This window comes from Alexandromys fortis, unplaced genomic scaffold (genome assembly GCF_014885135.2).
Source record: "Alexandromys fortis isolate MF-2015 unplaced genomic scaffold, M_Fortis_MF-2015_v1.1 scaffold_50, whole genome shotgun sequence".
In the NCBI taxonomy this organism is placed as follows: domain Eukaryota; kingdom Metazoa; phylum Chordata; class Mammalia; order Rodentia; family Cricetidae; genus Alexandromys; species Alexandromys fortis.
Window position 1 is genome coordinate 557002 of NW_026067932.1, and position 16620 is coordinate 573621.

Below are 16620 nucleotides of genomic sequence, written 5' to 3' on the forward strand. Positions count from 1 at the left end.
CTGAGGGCACTGGGAGTACTGAGACAGAATCCTGTGTTTCACCCAAGATGGACCCAGGGTGCCAGCCTGCAGTCATTCCCTGTCCAGTTCCCTCAAACTGCCAGAGCCAGATGAAAACCAGCAGTCTAGGAAGTTGGCCACCTTCTTAGTGGCCAACCTGACTCACAGGCAGGGGTGAACCCTTGTAAGGAGGGGTCAGGGACTCCTGACAACAGCCTCAGCAGAACCCAGGGCATCTCCTCTGTCTTCACTAATGCCAGCCGACCGCTGAGCACACTCTCCAGAAAGCCAGCAAGTAGCTACTGTGTCCTTCAAGCTGCTCTACCTTAGAGACCAACCAGACCCTAGGAATGGGCACGGCAGTCTAGAGCACCCCCCTTCGTCTGCAACCCAGGACCTATAGGGGAACATGTTCCTAGGTCCCAGCCCAGACTCTCCAAACTTGAATATATACATTTACTCCAGGAAGCCTTTCTTAGCATGGGATGTCTTCCCTGCAGGCTCTGAGATACCTGGGAACCAAAGAAAAGAGCCAACTCTATGGAGATGGTTATAGTAATGGTTAATATTGTCAATTGACAGGATCTAAGATCACCTAGGAGAAAAGTCCCTGGGAACACCTGTGATCCATATTAGATTAGCTTCTGTCCATACCAGTGAGGTATCTTAATTAAAGGTGGTAAGACCCATCCTAAAAGTAGGTATTCCCAGTCCCTCAGTTGGGATTTTGAACTCAGGAAAAGGCTATCTGAACACTAAGATTTGTCTCTGTCTTCTTCCTAGCTGCAGAAACAATGAGACCAGCTGCTTTGACCACCTGCCCCTGGCCATTTTCTGGTCATGATGAACAGTATCCTCAAACTGAAAGATAAACCCTTCCTTAAGTTGCTTTTGTAATCGCTCATCACAGCAACTGGAAGAGAACTGGTACAGAGAATGAATTCCCCAGGCTTCTGGGATGTGAGATAGGTCAAGCCTCAGCCATCGCCTTGTTCCAACCTGGAACCTTCATCTTCAAGGGTCACAGAAGACATACTGTCTCCAAGGCTGACCATACCGTACCTGGGGGGCACACTACAGACACTTAGGCTATATAACTCACTGACACTGAGCACAAGTCCTACTTCAATGCAGGGGAATTCCTTTGAGTGCAAGCCTGCTCTGTCTTCAAGAGCTAGCATTGGTCAAGGAGTTGTACAAGCCCATGGCTCCTAAGACAGCACACTATGAGGTCTCATCCATCAGGGACCCAAACCCTCAGCCCAGAGAGCAGTATTGAGAGTCCAGATGTCCAGAGCAGCAAGGTAGAGAACAGTCAGCGGGAAGAGTACAAAAGGGCTCACAGGCAAAGTGCCTGGGTAAGGAAGACTTTCATAGACGAACTCACCAGGAAGATCTCGATGGTACCCAGGATGTACATGGCGCCTGCAAATGTTGTGCCCAGATAGAAGCAGAGGCCTACAGCCCCTCCAAACTCAGGTCCCAGTGAACGGGAGATCATGTAGTATGAGCCGCCCGCTGTAAAGATAGCCCAAGGAAAACATGGGTCAGGAAGTACCATTTACTATGAACATAGAGCATTCATTCAAAAAGAAGTGTCCCCAGGAAGGGACAAGTAGCTTTAGTCTTCCTTCGAAATAGACCCAGGAGGCGGAGGTGGGGAAGAGACAGAAATCTTTAATAAATTAAAAGAAAAAAAAAAGAAAAAAGAAATAGACCCAGGAGGAAGCCTTGGGCAATAAAGTCACGTCTACCTTGCCCACGGGTGCAGGGTAGCTAAGGTATGATGTGAAGGACCTGAAACAAGCAGGTCCAGTACCTCATTTGTCTTCAGAAAAATCTACTGTGCCTTCAGATGGTTACAAGAGACACTGGCATAGGCCTGCCAACTCTTTTATGCATATGACAAGTAATGCTTGGTGGAGCTGTCACCGCTAACTGTAGCTTCAGAATGACCTGCCCTCCACTGAGGTTTGTGCCCATCTCTAGGATGTGGTTTCTGTCCTCTCTAACAGAGGACAGGCAGGAATGAGGGTGTGTCTACACCAGGGCCTCTGGGGACAGGGCCACTCTCTTCTCTTCATGGGCAGCCCAATACCCCAGTGCTATCCTGATGCTAACAGTTAATGTCATTGTCACCATGAGTCTGGGGAAGGGGATACCAACCCTACACACGTAGCTCGTCCTGCATGATGAAAAGATCAATAAACTAACTCAAGAGACATAAGCGCTGGCATCCTCACCTGGGACTACACCGTTGGTCGCGATGGCACTCATAGAGATGGCAGTCAGCATTGTCTGCAAAGAAAGACAAGCTCTTTCAGGAAACGTGTGCCCCAAGATTCTCCAACATGCTGAGCCTGAGGCTGCAGACTTCTGACCTCAAAGGAGGTGCTAAATGAGCAGGAAAGACAGGTCCTTCCCTACCCAAACCCAAAATATGTTCCCAAAAGAAAAAGAAAATACAGGCTCCATACCCTGCCCAGCACAGCCCTGAAAGCTGAGCTTTACCCAGGTGCCTGACCTCTAAGGAGTCCCAGAGTTTTGTCTCTACTAACCCATGAGGCACAAGGGGACACTTTTAGATGAGAATTCAACATGGTATAGAGGACCTCATCTTGTATCCGCCTTGCTTCCAGGAACCACCCTCTGCTCCAGAAAGTTTATTTGTGGGTGTCAGGGGTGTCAATAGCCTCACAAAGAGCGGTATTAGCCTGAAGTGCCCACCCAGAGTGACCAGAGGACAGGCCTGGAGTGGCCTCACGGAATTACCAGTCAGGAAGCACAGGCACATGCCCTCAGAGAGCCATGGCAGGACCAGACACATGAAGTAATGAGTTGGGGAAACTGACCAGTCGGGACAGAAGAAATGGCCAGTCAAAGGACAGTAGGTAGCCTGGGATAGGCACAACAGTAGAAGCTACTAGAGAACAAGTGGTCAGGTGGCCTGGGCCGGGAGGTAAAGGAGCTCCCATTCAACCGTATTATTTGGATTCCCTCCAGAAAGGACCCTTGTGCCTTCAAGTGACACCTGCGTAACTAAAACAAATTTATACTTCTCACCAGAAAAGTCACCTGCCCCTGACTCGGCTTTCAGCCCAAGTGTCCCCAGATGCAGAAATGCCACTCCTATAGAGTACAGCTACATAAGGTCCTCAGACTAGTGGGGAACCTGGCCTTTGCCAAACTAGAGGGGCCAGCATCTTTCCCACATTCTCTGCAGGAGCTGGTTTCTAGAGAAGAGCCTACAAGGCAAGCCTGATTCCCCAACAAGAATCTCCCAGGGCCCCAGTCCCAGCTCCTCAGGAACTGCCGCAGGACCAGCTGAGAACACTCACACAGGTACAGCACATGGACACGATGAGGAAGGACTCCAGCACACCAGCTGCCCCCACAATCCAGGTCAGGCGCAGGAAAAGGATAACACCCAAGATGTTCTGCAGGCAGGGCAAGTAGACGCCAATGAAGGTGCCCATGCGTGGGGCCTGGAACAGAGAGAAACATGTCAGGGGTCTCCCACAGCCTGTACCCACTAAAACCAGCCTCGAACCCTACCCATGCTTCGGTTTGGAGGAACAGAGGAACCAGGAGGAACATGGTGAAGAGACAGGATAGCAAAGATGCCTGACAAAAACCCATGTCAGAAATAAGATGAGATTCCATGGTCCTAGAGCAGACCCCAGCTGTCTAGGGCACTGAGCCAGAAGTGAGGAAAATCACGAGGCAGAGCACAGGGACAAGCCTCCTGGTCTGCTCTCCCACTGGGGAGAAGATTCAGAGGGGGAATCTGAACAGCAAGATAGGATCCCTGCCAGATCTGAGGCAAGCTAGGGGCCTGAGCCTTGGATCCCAGAAGCGTGAGGCATGAAAGAGGGGTGGCCAGAGAGGAGCTCTCCAAGTAACGTAACAGGTAACAGACTGGAGATTTGAGGACACAATGGCTCAGAAGCCAGACCCCAACACAAAGGAGGCTCATCTCGGTGTAGGTGAGCACAGAATGACCATGGAGGATTGGCTTGGTGCATTCCCTGTGGGTGATGGTCACAAGGCTGTTACAGAGTAATGCTCACATAGAAGCCTGACAGGGCGTCACACAGCCTGGGAACAGGCAGGGAGAGCCCAGAGCGATGCTCACACAGATGCCTGACAGGACATCTGTCACACAGCCTGACAACAGGCAGGGAGAGCCCAGCAGCTAAAGAGTGGTATGAATGGTTGTGCCTAGCCAGAGAACAGACTCCAAGGAGAACAAACTGACCAACCTGAGAGGGTAGGATGGCAGCTCAGGCCTGCACAGGGCCGTCCCAGAGAGCCTCCCCAGAGCAGGGCAGTCTGAGCTCTACCAACTTGAGACCAGAGGTCTCACAGGAAAGCAGAGAATATGTGGAAAGCTCTGGGTTTGAAAGCCTGGAGGCCTTCGCCCTGAGCCCAAGGCCAGTGGGCAGCAGCAGGCAACAATGAAGAGAAAGATAACATGAAGGAGACCTAGGCCTTGACCTCATGGCCTCCCTGTCTTTGAGGTGCGGACCATGCATTCTGGGGACAGAAGTCTTTGTGGGCTTGAATTCTGCAAGCTGGCAGATGGAGAAATGCCTTTGGAATTTTTTTAAATAAATATTTTTATCTTTAATTATGTTGTGTGTGTGTGTGTACGTATGCATTGGTACATGCACGTGAGTGCAAGCACCCATGGAGGGCAGAAGAGGGCACTGGATCCCTTGGGAACACAATTACTAGTGGTTCTGAACTGCCCAACACAGGAGTTCTGGAAGGGCAGCAATCACTCTTACCTGCTGAGCCCTCTCTCCAAACCATCTGTTAGATTTTCCAGTTAAATTTAAACAATTTAATTAAAGAATTAGCCGGGCGGTGGTGGTAGCAAAAACTTTAAATCCCAGCACTCGGGAGGCAGAGACAGTTGGTTCTCTGTGAATTCAAGGCCAGCCTGGTCTACAAAGCAAGTTCCAGGACAGTTAGAGCTACACAGAGAAACTCTGTCTTGAAAAGCAAAACAAAATTGAAAGAAAGAAAGAAAGAAAGAAAGAAAGAAAGAAAGAAAGAAAGAAAGAAGGAAGGAAGGAAGGAAGGAAGGAAGGAAGGAAGGAAAGAAAGAGAAAGAAAGAAAGAGAAAAAGAGAAAAAGAATTAAAAGTCACAGTGTGAGGTGGACATTAGAGACAGCCCACAGAAGCATGGCAGAGAACCTGTAAACAGGCCATTGCTGGGCAGCTTCAAAGTGCACACGCAGCTGCCCAGGTCACAGGGTTCTGCTTCAGCTCCCACTGAGACACAGGCTCTGAAGCTAGCTGTCTCCCCAGGATCCTAGTGCCTTGGGGTCCCAGATGTCTCTAAAGGGAACGGCCAACTCTGAATGCTTAGTTTTGTTCAGATGCATTGAACCTGTTTGTAGCCCAGAGGACAGAGCAATGAAAAGTGATGCCTGTCTCTGGGGACACGCTTCTGTGACATCAAAGGAGACACCAGAGTCAGGCTCTACTCCTCCTGTCCCGTCAACCCAATGGATCCCCAAGTAGGGCAGCTGTTCACGTCCAACCAAGATAAGCACCTCTGCTGAGGACCGAATACTTTATCAACTGAAACCCAGTCCAGGAGCCATGTCCCCAGGGGAAACACTGACCAAAGAGTTGCCATACGTTGGGCTGGGGTAAAATATACTAAGTACAATCTCCCCAAATATGACTGCTCTGTTTTCAAGGAGCCCTGGGAGGGGGGAGTGGCAGCCAAGCCTACTGGGTTTCACTCGTGGGTAATAAGAACTAAACTATGGGATCAATTTGAGCAGTGCCTTGGTTGAGCAGAGTTGACCCTCAGTTCTAAGATTCAGTCAGACCAGTATCTATCACCGGCACAGGCCGAGTTTTCCTTGGACACAAATTTCAGCAGACAAAAGAGATGGACAGAGAATTCTGGGAAAAGGAAAGGCGCAGACCCAGTCACGAGCCAGATGCAGAGGAAGCAAGATGAGAAGGCCTTACTGAGAAAAGGTACCAAGCCACATGGCTAAATGCAGATAGGAATTATGAGGTAATTTAAGTTGTAAGAGCTAGTTAATAATAAACCTGAGCTAACAGGCCAAAGAGTTTATGATTAACATAAGACTGTGTATTTCTTTGGGACTAAATGACTGTGGGACTGGGAGGGACAGAAACTTCCGTCTACATGCAGTGCCTAAATTCTCATTCAGTGTGTCTGGGAAGCTGTGACTTTGATCAGAGGACCTGGGAAGGGGCAGGAAGAGGCATGGACCAAAGAACACATCTGAGGAAGGCAGGAAGACAGTTCATGCCCTTGTTAACCTTGTTAACCCTGTCCCCAAAGACCACAAGGCCCCAGATCCAACCAGTTTCAAAAGCACTGAACGTTGTGAAGACCTGCAACACAGTACTAACTCTGCTGGGCTCACACCAGGAGGGAAAGGCGGAGGCTAAGGCCACTCTGTGGTCTGACTTCCCTGGAGCCACCGTCAGGCTGGGCACCGGCTCATGGGAAACACCCAGGAAACAGCTGGATGTGGCACAAAGGGTGGACACAGAGGAAGGGAGAGGTGGAGGGCAGATGAGCTGGCTGTCACCTGACTTGGCAGGTGTTACACAAATGAACACCTTCATTTGTGTTCACCAGCACTGGACTGCTCCCTCCAGAGAAAACAGGGGCCTTTGGGAGGCAGAAAAAAGGGGAGGGAGGTAGAAGAAAAGGGAATAAAAGTCAAAGTCTTTAGTGATGGCTCTAAACTAGACATAGTGGCACACACCTGTAATCCCAATACCTAGAAGCTGAGGCAGGAGGACGATTGTGAGTTCAAATCCAACTTTGGGCAACATAGTGAGTTCCAGGGAAGCCTGGGTTATAGAGTGAGGCTGTCTCAAAAAACAAACACATGCACAGCACAACCAAATAATAAATCAAATGAAACAGAACGTCAGTACCCCGCCAGATCTCAGGCAGGACTTAGCGCCACTCTTGTACTCCCTGGAGTTTGTGGCCCCACAGACACCTACTCAGAGTGGGCAGGGCAGTCTGCACAGGACCGCTAGGACCTTGTTTCTTCTCACCCAGGTCTGTGGGTCTCCCAGAAGCACAGGGCATTGGAAGTATCCACTGAGACACAGTACCAGAAAGATGAAGAATGAAGGAGGAGGATGGGTGTGTTGTGGAAGCCTGGCAAGGGTGTTCTCCGACCAGAAAGTTTCGAGGCTGCTGTCCACACAGGGCAGCACGGGTACCTTGATCTCCCGCCTCCGGCTGTCCTCATCTTCCTCATGCTCCACCACACCCTGGCTCAGGTTGGTATAGTTGGCCAGTTTGTTCAGCAGCGATGACACCATGGGGTTGCTGTCCATCTCTTCCTAATGGGTACAAAACATCAGAGAGGTAGGAACCAGGTTCCATCAGCATCCCAGGGCAGCAGGTAACGGTCCCAGCATATACCTCTATTCCAGGACTATGTGGAGCCTCAGAGCCAGAGTCAAGATGCGTGGAAGCCCCCCAATCTGTGCACCCTGAGACACCTGCTCGGCAGGTCTGGATTCAGAGGGGTTCTGAGAGACTCCCCAAGGCTTCAGGAATTATAGGGAATGCACCTGCCCAAGCTGCAGCTCACTTATCAGGGACAGATAAGCTCAGTGGATCTCAGACAGAAGCATCTTGCTCTGTCATCAGGGCCGAAGATGCCTTGCGTAGGATGCGGGAGATGACTGCTCCTTTACTTTTCCACATGAAAGTCACTTCTTTGTGTAGAAACTAAAACAAAATTACCTCGAAAAGTGCCATGTTCTTCCCCTCAAAGTAGCTCTCTCTTTCCACCTCCACATTATTGATGAATGGGCTGTTTTCCCTGGGGTTTCCATCTCCTGTGGAAGATAGCTAGGTCAGTCTCAGGAGGAAGTGACAAAAGCCAAGCATGCAGCTCTGGGGAGCAGGCACCAGGTACCTCACTCCCATGACCACCAGTCCCTATCTGTGGCCTTGGCTAAAGACACTTTGTCTAAGTTTTCTTTCTGCCCACACGTCCACGTCCTGCAAGAGTCTGTGTGTCCCCAGCACAGGTAATTTGGTTTAAAATGAAACATCAGCCCATTTGTTCACATTGCCTACTGAGGACTGAAAGTCTACTCCCCATAGTAGGGCTGGTCCCTTGGTTGAGGAGCACCTGTTGGCCCTCTATGCGCACCCCGCCATTTCAGAAGGTCTCCTCATACTTTGTTATGGGACCTGAAAGCCCTGGGCTGAACATTGGCTTCCAGGTTCAATGTTCCCTATGTAGGGGACAGGAGAGGTATCACCCAAACTGCAGAGAACAGTGGCTGCTCAGGATCCAGCCACAAGACAGCTGGGATTCACAGCTCAAGAGGCAGGCATGGCCTCACAGTTAGCCTTCTCAGAGCACCCACAAACAAGCCTGCCTGGGTCCTCAGGTGGCAGGATGTCAACATTAGGGAGTATCTTTCTCTGTTTCTGACCTTTGACCCTAACGTTGTCCACCCCATCTACTCCCAGGGTCCACCTGAATAGCTCAACATGACGCTGGGAAGGACATCTGTCCTGAACCACAGCTCTCCAGCCCCAACACCTCAGCACAGCCAATCCCAGGCCATTCAGGCCCTGAGTCGGGGAGTGGCCAAGTCAGTAGGTACAGGACTCTGTTTTCTAATCTCTTCCCTATCAGGGTCCTGGAAGAGATGTGCCTCCAAGGAACTCCTCAGCCTTTGGCACACAGGACATGCTTCATGCTGCCAAGTTCCTAGACTGATCCTCTCTGCCTCAGTTTCCACATATGAGAAGGAACTGATACGTATACTGGCATATTGTTGCACACCGTGCCCCCATGTCTGCACTCTGTGCACTGGCACCCAGTTCGCGAGCTTCAGGCAAGGGGGCTGGAGGTTAAAATACACAGACACACACAGACAGAGAGACACAGGTCATCCCTGAATTCCCCAAGAATGCTCCCTTTATTGTGTTCAGGGGAAGCTTATATAGAGATAGCTACACCCTCAGCCAAACCCACCAGAAACCACTCTCCTGCCATCAGGAACTCCTGAAGGTCTTGTGCTCAGAGCAGCTGTAGGCACTCAGATCAGGGGAAAACAAGTTGTTTACAAGAAATTCAGGATCTGGGGTCTCACTGCTCCCAACAGCATATGGCCTTATCGATACCTCTGGGAGTTCAGAACAAGGCTGAGCAACCCAGGTACCCAGGATGTAGTCACTTAACAAACCCAGGCCAAGTTGGACCACACAGAGAGGTCACCACAGGAAGAGGGTTGCACAAAAGGCAGATCCTCATGGGAGAAGGGTCCCACAGAGGAGGGCCTCATGGGAGAAGATGGGCAGCACTTCTCTGGAGTCCTAGTACCTTATCATGGTCCAGGGGCCATGGCTCAAGCACCTTATGGGAATAATATGGGAAAATCAATCAAAGAGCTACCATGAGAAGCCTCAGGGGTCTAGGAGAGTAGGAACAAGAGGGCGGGGTAAGATGGGGACAGAAAAAAATCAAGAACAAGAGACAGAGAGAGAGAGAGGAGAAAGGGGAGAGAGAAAAGAGAGAGGAGAGAGACGAGAGAAAAGAGAGGAGAGAGAAGAGAGGAGGGAGGAGAGAGGGAGAGAGAAAGGCGACAGGGAGAGAGAGGAGACAGGGAGAGAAAGAAGGAGACGGAGAGAGAGAGGGGAAAGAGAAAAGAGAGAGGGGGAAAGAGAAAAGAGAAGGGGGAAGAGAAAAGAGAGGGGGAAGAGAAAAGAGGGGCAGAGAGGGAGAGAAAGGCAGAGAGAGAGGGAGAGAGAGAGGAGAGAGGGAGAGAGAGAGGAGAGGGAGGGAGGGAGGGAGGGAGAGAGAGAGAGAGAGAGAGAGAGAGAGAGAGAGGGAGAGAGAGGAGAGAGAGAGAGAGGAGAGGGAGAGAGAAAGGAGAGGGAGAGAGAGGAGAGAGAGAGAGAGGAGAGGGAGAGAGAAAGGGGGGCAAGGTGATGCCAACAGGTGAGGCCCCACAGTGTGGCCGATACTGGTATCCTGTAAGGGAGTTTCTAGCTTGGTACATTTGGTACCTAGCCCTTATAGCTACCCTCTTTGGGTAGGATCCTCAGTTCTGCTGCTGCTTCGTGTCCAGAGTCAATTCAAGGCCCTGGACAGGCAGGTCCAGTAACCAGTGTAATCTCGTGGCCCCTGGGATGAGAGGAGAACACACCTCAGGGACTTTGGTTCCTGAACACAGAGTACCAAGGCTTGGGCCCATGGCCTGGATATGTCATGTTCCAGATGCCCAAGGATGTAGACATTTGTTCAGTCACAGAGGACATAGGCGGGCATCCCCTGAGGGATACGCAGGGATCCCAAGGTACTGCAGCCAGAAGTCTGCAGAAAGGGAGCATCCTCGAAAAAGGAAGGAACCCAACCAAAGGCACTTCTGGTGGGCAATCCCCTCTTGGCAGTACGACCAAGACACAGAACCTCAGAAGACAGAAAGGGCTGCCTGGGACCAAGGACCGAATCCTGATGTGATGGGCTTGAGTCCCCTGCGCTGGTGTCTGGGACCAGAGCCATGGCCCCTGAGCATATCCTGGGCTAGCAGCACAGCGTGGCGACAACTGGGGGCAGGGCGAGGATCCTTTACTGGGACATTTCCAAGGCAGCTACCAGGTAAAAAGAACTCTGAACAGCAAGTTACATTATGTCCCCTTTCAGGTTTCACAAACCGTGTGTGTGTGATACTTCTGGGGACAACTATCTTAAAAGCCAGTAACTCCACGGACAGATTGGCCCCATTAAAGACCAAAGCCCTCTTTGAGAGAGGACGCACTTACACACCAAGGTTTGTTTTGTTTTGTTTTGACAGGAGCTTTGAATTTCAAATTCCTCAAATCCCAATGGATTATGCCGGCCTTCCGGACACGCCCCCACACACCTCCTACCCTATGAGCTAGTTCAGACCATGGCTTTACCACCAATCCGGGTGGCACCTGCGCAGAAAAGGCTGACGCAGTTCCCTGGTGCTCACTAGGTCCTTTCTGTCTCAGGATACACCTGACCCAGGTCCTAGTCACAGACTCCAATAATCAAGGTCATCAGGGGTCAGGGAACAAAGGAACACAAAGTGCCCTGCCCTGAATTTAAGCAGGCTCCCCTAAAAAAAAAAACCGTGGCATCTGATTACAGACACAAAAACCAAAGCAGAGGGAGAAACCTTTGTTAGGGCCCACAACCCAAAGCGGCTTTGTTCTAATCAGATTCCCTTGCCAGTATTCACCCAGATGCTCCATGTTCCCCTGGTGTTCCTGGTTTTCCTAATTCGTGGTCCTTAGCCTCCCCAGAGATGAGGTAGGAAGAGGACTATGATGACTGGTCCTCTGCAGAGAATTCTGGGGCAGCACAGACAGCTGAGAACACAGCCACACTATGCCTCTCCGCAGTGTCTGACAGGACAGGAGCTCTGGGGACACAGGGATATAAATAGCAAGGCACAGTCCCACCCAGAGATCAGCCCTGCATACCCTGTGTGTTCTGGACACACTATCTAGTCTCCCTCGTGGGGACCTCACACCCTTCAAGTTCCGCTCACATCAGGACGTCAGAGCAAGCAGGAGGAGACGGGACTGTATGGCCCAGCATGGACTGAAGCTGAAAGTATGATGGGCTGGTCCTCTACCAGATCACAGGAAGCTGGGGGCAGAGGGAGGTCTGTGAATCGACCTATGCATCCATGCTCACCCTGGCATAACCACAACCATGCAGAACCTGTCACACAAGTGAGCACTTATAAGCTGAGGCACAACCTCCCTGGGTACCCAATAAACCCATACCTGCCACCACCACACAGACACCAGGCCAGCATCATGTAAATCAGCCCCCTTCCACCTGGAGGCAAGAACCTGTACTCTCAAGTACTCCCATCTGTGGGGTCTCCTCATCTCACCAGCTTCAAATCTTACATGTAGAAGATACAAGACAGTCAAGGGACAGATGAAGGACCACCAAAGGACACAGGGGAGGTGGCTCACAGCAAGGTAGAAGTTCATCAGGTGTTAAGAGACTCTGGCCAGGAGAGAAGAGACCAGTGTAGCTCAAATCTTCCGAATGACTCCCAAAACTCCATCCCACAACTTCCTACGACGACACTTCTCTGTATGGGCTGCCAGTAAAGGGCCAGAAAGAGGGCCTAGAGCCAGGTCATACACCCTAGGAACATACAGAACTGGAAATGTAAGGTAGGTACTGGACTCAAACGGAGTTCATAATACTGGACTTGTAGCGAGAGATGCTGGGAAGCCCAGGAGAAGCAGGTCTCCACAATAGAGGGAGGGTAGAACTTCCCCTAGCTCACTCTGTTCCCACACGGGCCCCCTTCCCATAGGAGCACATAACACCAGCTAAGGCACCAAACATGGGGTCCCTGATCACAGCTCCCATGATGTCATTCTCAAAAACATGCAAACTTCAATCAACATATATCTCCCTCCCCAGAGTGGCTCCTCCCCGGTCAATCCAGGGTCCCCTCAAAAGGGAAAGTGATGTGCAGGCTAAGGTATCTTCTGCCATCTAGCAGCTATGGTCACCCAAATAAACATACAACATTCCTACTGGCAGCTTAGAACCCACTGATGTTCCTGGAAGTAAGGACATTCAGGGTCAAGGGACTTGACAGGAGATGTACTCCAAACCTCTTCCCAAAGCCACTAAGCACACTAGACTTCTGGATGCTGGGTGCCATAGATGGGACACTGGGTAAGCTCTAAAAATTATCAGGTGGGGGGGAGAGGACACTACATGTACTTCTCCGTACCCTGACCACCATGGAGCTGTCTGAGGAGTCAAAACAGAGACAGATATACTAGTGAAATACACAGATACTCTGAAGTGGGGCCACCCTCAAGGGAGAGAACTGCCAGTATCCACCTAGATGGCAGGCAGGCTCATTTTTCCCACAGACTACAGGGTTCCAGCTAAGAGGACAAGAGACGGTTCCACAAGCTACGCATACTTTGTCAAGCCCTGCCAGACGAGAGATTATACTTCTGGATGAGACTCTGCTCTCTGCATGAAAAAGTGGGCATAAATAAATACAACTGCCCCAAAGGAAAGACGTATAACCTAACTTTGAACCCACATATTATGCTGGCCACCCCAAAACACTATAACCAAACACAGAAGCCTCATCCTTTTTTTATTTTTTTAATTTTTTTAAAAAGTTTATTTATTATATATACACAGTGTTTTGCCTGCATGGTCACCTTCACACCAGATGAGGGCGCTAGATCTCATTACAGGTGGTTGTGAGCCACCATGTGGTGGCTGGAAATTGAACTCAGAACCTCTAGAAGAGCAGCCAGCGCTCTTAACCACTGAGCCATCTCTCCAGCCCCCAGAAGCCTCATCCTTAAGGACCATTCTAGAACAGTATCCCATGTCTTCTGATAAATGTGATATAAACTTAGCAAGCACCCAAGTATACTTTGGACAGTGGAGACTTGTTTCTCCCCATCAGGGAGGAGACGCAGATGTGTGACAAAAACAGAAGTATGAGCGGAAACTCTGCACTTTTCAGAGTGTGTGTACATGTTACCACACGCATGCACATGTGCAGTTCCCAGCTATGTCAGCCAACAGGCCGAGATGCAGGGCCCTCTAGCTCACTTTCCACACACACCATCTCAGGAGAGATGTCAACTACAGCGCTAAGGCAGGGGGATGAATGCTGAAACTAAAAGTAACCAGAAAATGTCAGTGACACACCAAAAAGCAATAGGTACCATCTGGATAGTCTCCTGTGACCACTTCCAAGGCCATCTAGGCATTGGAGCACAGACACAGGCATCTGAGGACCACACAAGCCATGGCGACCAGCTGCAATACCTTGGTGTACAGAAACAGGCTAGAAGAAGAGACTGCCTTTGGAACCTGTAGCTGGGAGGCAATGTGGGGAGGGGGGCACACAGCCTAGCGGGGCAGGCCAAGCTGAGTCATCAAGGGGTTGCAGCTACCACATCACAGTAAAGGACAGATGGACAATAAGCTCTCCTGATCCTACGCATCATCAGTGGGGTGTTCCCACCACGCCACTATCCAGACTGTAGGGCCCACAGACACAAGCCTGCTGTTTCTACTGCCTAAAAAGCAGAGGCAAGACAGGAAAATTCTAGAATAAGACAGGATAGCAGGTTTTCTGTGGTGATATCACAAGGCTACGACCTGGTGAAAACTCAAGAGCTTTGTCATGTGAACGCTAATTCTTTTACCTGGTAACGACGACATAGAGAGATTCTGAAAGAAAATGTGCTTTGGGGGGAAGTATACCCCCCCAAAGGGCCTCACAGTCTCTGCATGCTCTCAAGCAGTTCAGTTTAGGAACAAATCTGTGTGTGAAAGACAGATGCAGGGGAAGGAAAAGACAAAGAATACTTCAACTTGGGAAAATGCCCCATGAGGAGAGGCCAAGCAATGGAGAGATTTCATTGTATTCTTACAATTTTTCTGATGCCTGGAAAGAAGTTAATACCAAGGTTAAAGAAGCCAGATGTGGTGGCCTTAATCCCAGTATTGAGGAGGCAGAGGCAGATAAAAGCTCTGTGAGTTACAAGCCAGCCTGGACTACATAGTTGCCAGCCTGGATTACATAGTTGCATAGCTGTAGGCCAGCCAGGACTACACAGTAAGAACCTGTTTGGGAAATAAACAAAAGCAGGGAACGCGAATGCAGCACATGCAGCAGGCCCTGGTATCACAAGCTGTGAGGACAGAGAGGACCAGGGTTTGACTCAAAGCCCGACTACCCTCCAGAGGGTAGGAGACAGGGTTTCAATTCTACCTCAGATGCTCAGATGGAGCCAACTCAAGCTCATGACCTTGAGCAAAGTCTCTGCTGCTCCCCTCCAGCTCAGCTCCAGTTGCTAGTCTCCAGGGAAGAGGGGACAATAAGGAAGGACACAGAGGGCAGGAGCTATTCAGAAACCATTCCTCCAGCCTGCACCCATAGCCTGAGCATAAGAGTCACCTGCCTGGGTCTCTCACAAAGTGCAGCCATAATGCCAGACGAGCAGTCGTAGCTGGTGTCCCCAAGAAACTTACCTGATCCTTTGCCAGGGATACACAGATACAGCAACGATCGCTCATCTAAGGAAACATCACTCCCAGAGACTGATCAATACACCCGGGAGAGGGGGGCACTAGTGCCCTGCACTAATGAGATGGCACCACACTTGGGAAGCTGAGGGACAGATGACATTCAAACCTGCTCAATGGACAACTGTACAGGATGGCCAAGCCTGCTAACGCTGGAAGACAATGTAAGGACACCAACAAAGGCTGGGAGACTGGGGTCAATGTGACAGTCTCAACCTGACTTGCAGAGGCTGTGGTGGCTCAAACTGTGTAGCTTCTGTACCTCTGCGTTTTCATTTTATCATTTATCAAATTAATGTATGAATGCACAACACAAAAACACATACACATGCCCCCCCCAAAAAAAAACAGCAAAACACATCATCAGAATTTCAGTAAATTCCTCCAGTTGGGGCTGCACTGAAGACTTGTAAGCTTGCGATCAAACACAGCATTCTCTCTAGTCTCCAAGCCTCACACCAGTTTTGTTAAAAGACATGTCCATCATCAGTGCCCACGCACATGCTCCAGAGAGCTCTGGCTGGGCAGATTCAGGGAGACTATCAACTGGGGTCACACCTGAACCAAATAAACGGGGAGTGTTTATTGGGCATTGAGAGGGAATCCAAGAGTCTTCCCTGCCGAATTCCCCCAGAGTCAAGAGATAATTAAGAAGAATCAAACACTTCCATTTGAGAAGTCTACCTGTATTTACATGAAAATACCAGGATCCATTTTTATCATCTATATGATTGTTAATTTTCAGATCTTCCCTAATGACTTTTATATCTAAATAGACTTAAATGTGAATCATACTTTTTCTTTTAATTTATTTCTTTATTATGTATACAATATTATTCTGTCTGTGTCTGTCTTCAGGCCAGAAGAGGGCACCAGACTTCATTACAGATGGTTGTGAGCCACCATGTGGTTGCCGGGAATTGAACTCAGGACCTTTGGAAGAGCAGGCAATGCTCTTAACCACTGAGCCATCTCTCCAGCCCTGAATCATACTTTTGAGAGAGCATGTTATAAAGTCTACACAAGGAAACCTCGATTTAATTTTGTTTTCAGGATGATGGAAACCTCGATTTAAACACACACACACACACACACACACACAGAGAGAGAGAGAGAGAGAGAGAGAGAGAGAGAGAGCGAGCGAGAGAGAGAGAGAGAGCGAGCGCGCAAGCGAGCTCAGGAGTCACCAGGCCTTCTGCCACACACAGAGGCTCTGACGACAGAAGGAGAGGGCACTATCCCCACCCTATGCTCCCATCACCAGTATCTGCCAGGCCTTGAGCTGCACTGAGGGTTCTGGGTTATACTAGAACTGAAAACTGTTGAGCACCAAGGCAAAGCTGCTCACCTGAGGTGTCCTCTCTCTCTGTCAGACTACTCATTCATAACAACTGGAAGCATCTTCGGCAGAGGACAGCTGGGTATATTGCTGCCAAGGAGGCAGAGGGATAGCATGATGAGGAATGGGCACTAGGGTGGGCATCCGCTGCC

General features: G+C 50.0%; 1 protein-coding gene across 3 annotated transcripts in view; it reads right to left on the reverse strand.

Moving 5' to 3' along the window:
• The window catches only part of Slc12a7 (solute carrier family 12 member 7), an 86442-nt gene that overhangs the window by 27205 nt on the left and 42617 nt on the right, over nt 1-16620 (reverse strand). For all 3 annotated transcript variants that reach the window (XR_007592370.1, XM_050145560.1, XM_050145558.1), the window contains exons 2-6: nt 7776-7870; nt 7244-7366; nt 3339-3485; nt 2244-2298; nt 1388-1518 (exon numbers count right to left, since the gene is read on the reverse strand). Coding sequence is in view for 2 of the 3 variants with exons in the window: in XM_050145560.1 (XP_050001517.1) it covers nt 1388-1518; nt 2244-2298; nt 3339-3485; nt 7244-7366; nt 7776-7870 (551 nt within the window). In the remaining variant the exon portion in view is untranslated. The remainder of the gene's footprint in view (nt 1-1387; nt 1519-2243; nt 2299-3338; nt 3486-7243; nt 7367-7775; nt 7871-16620) is intronic.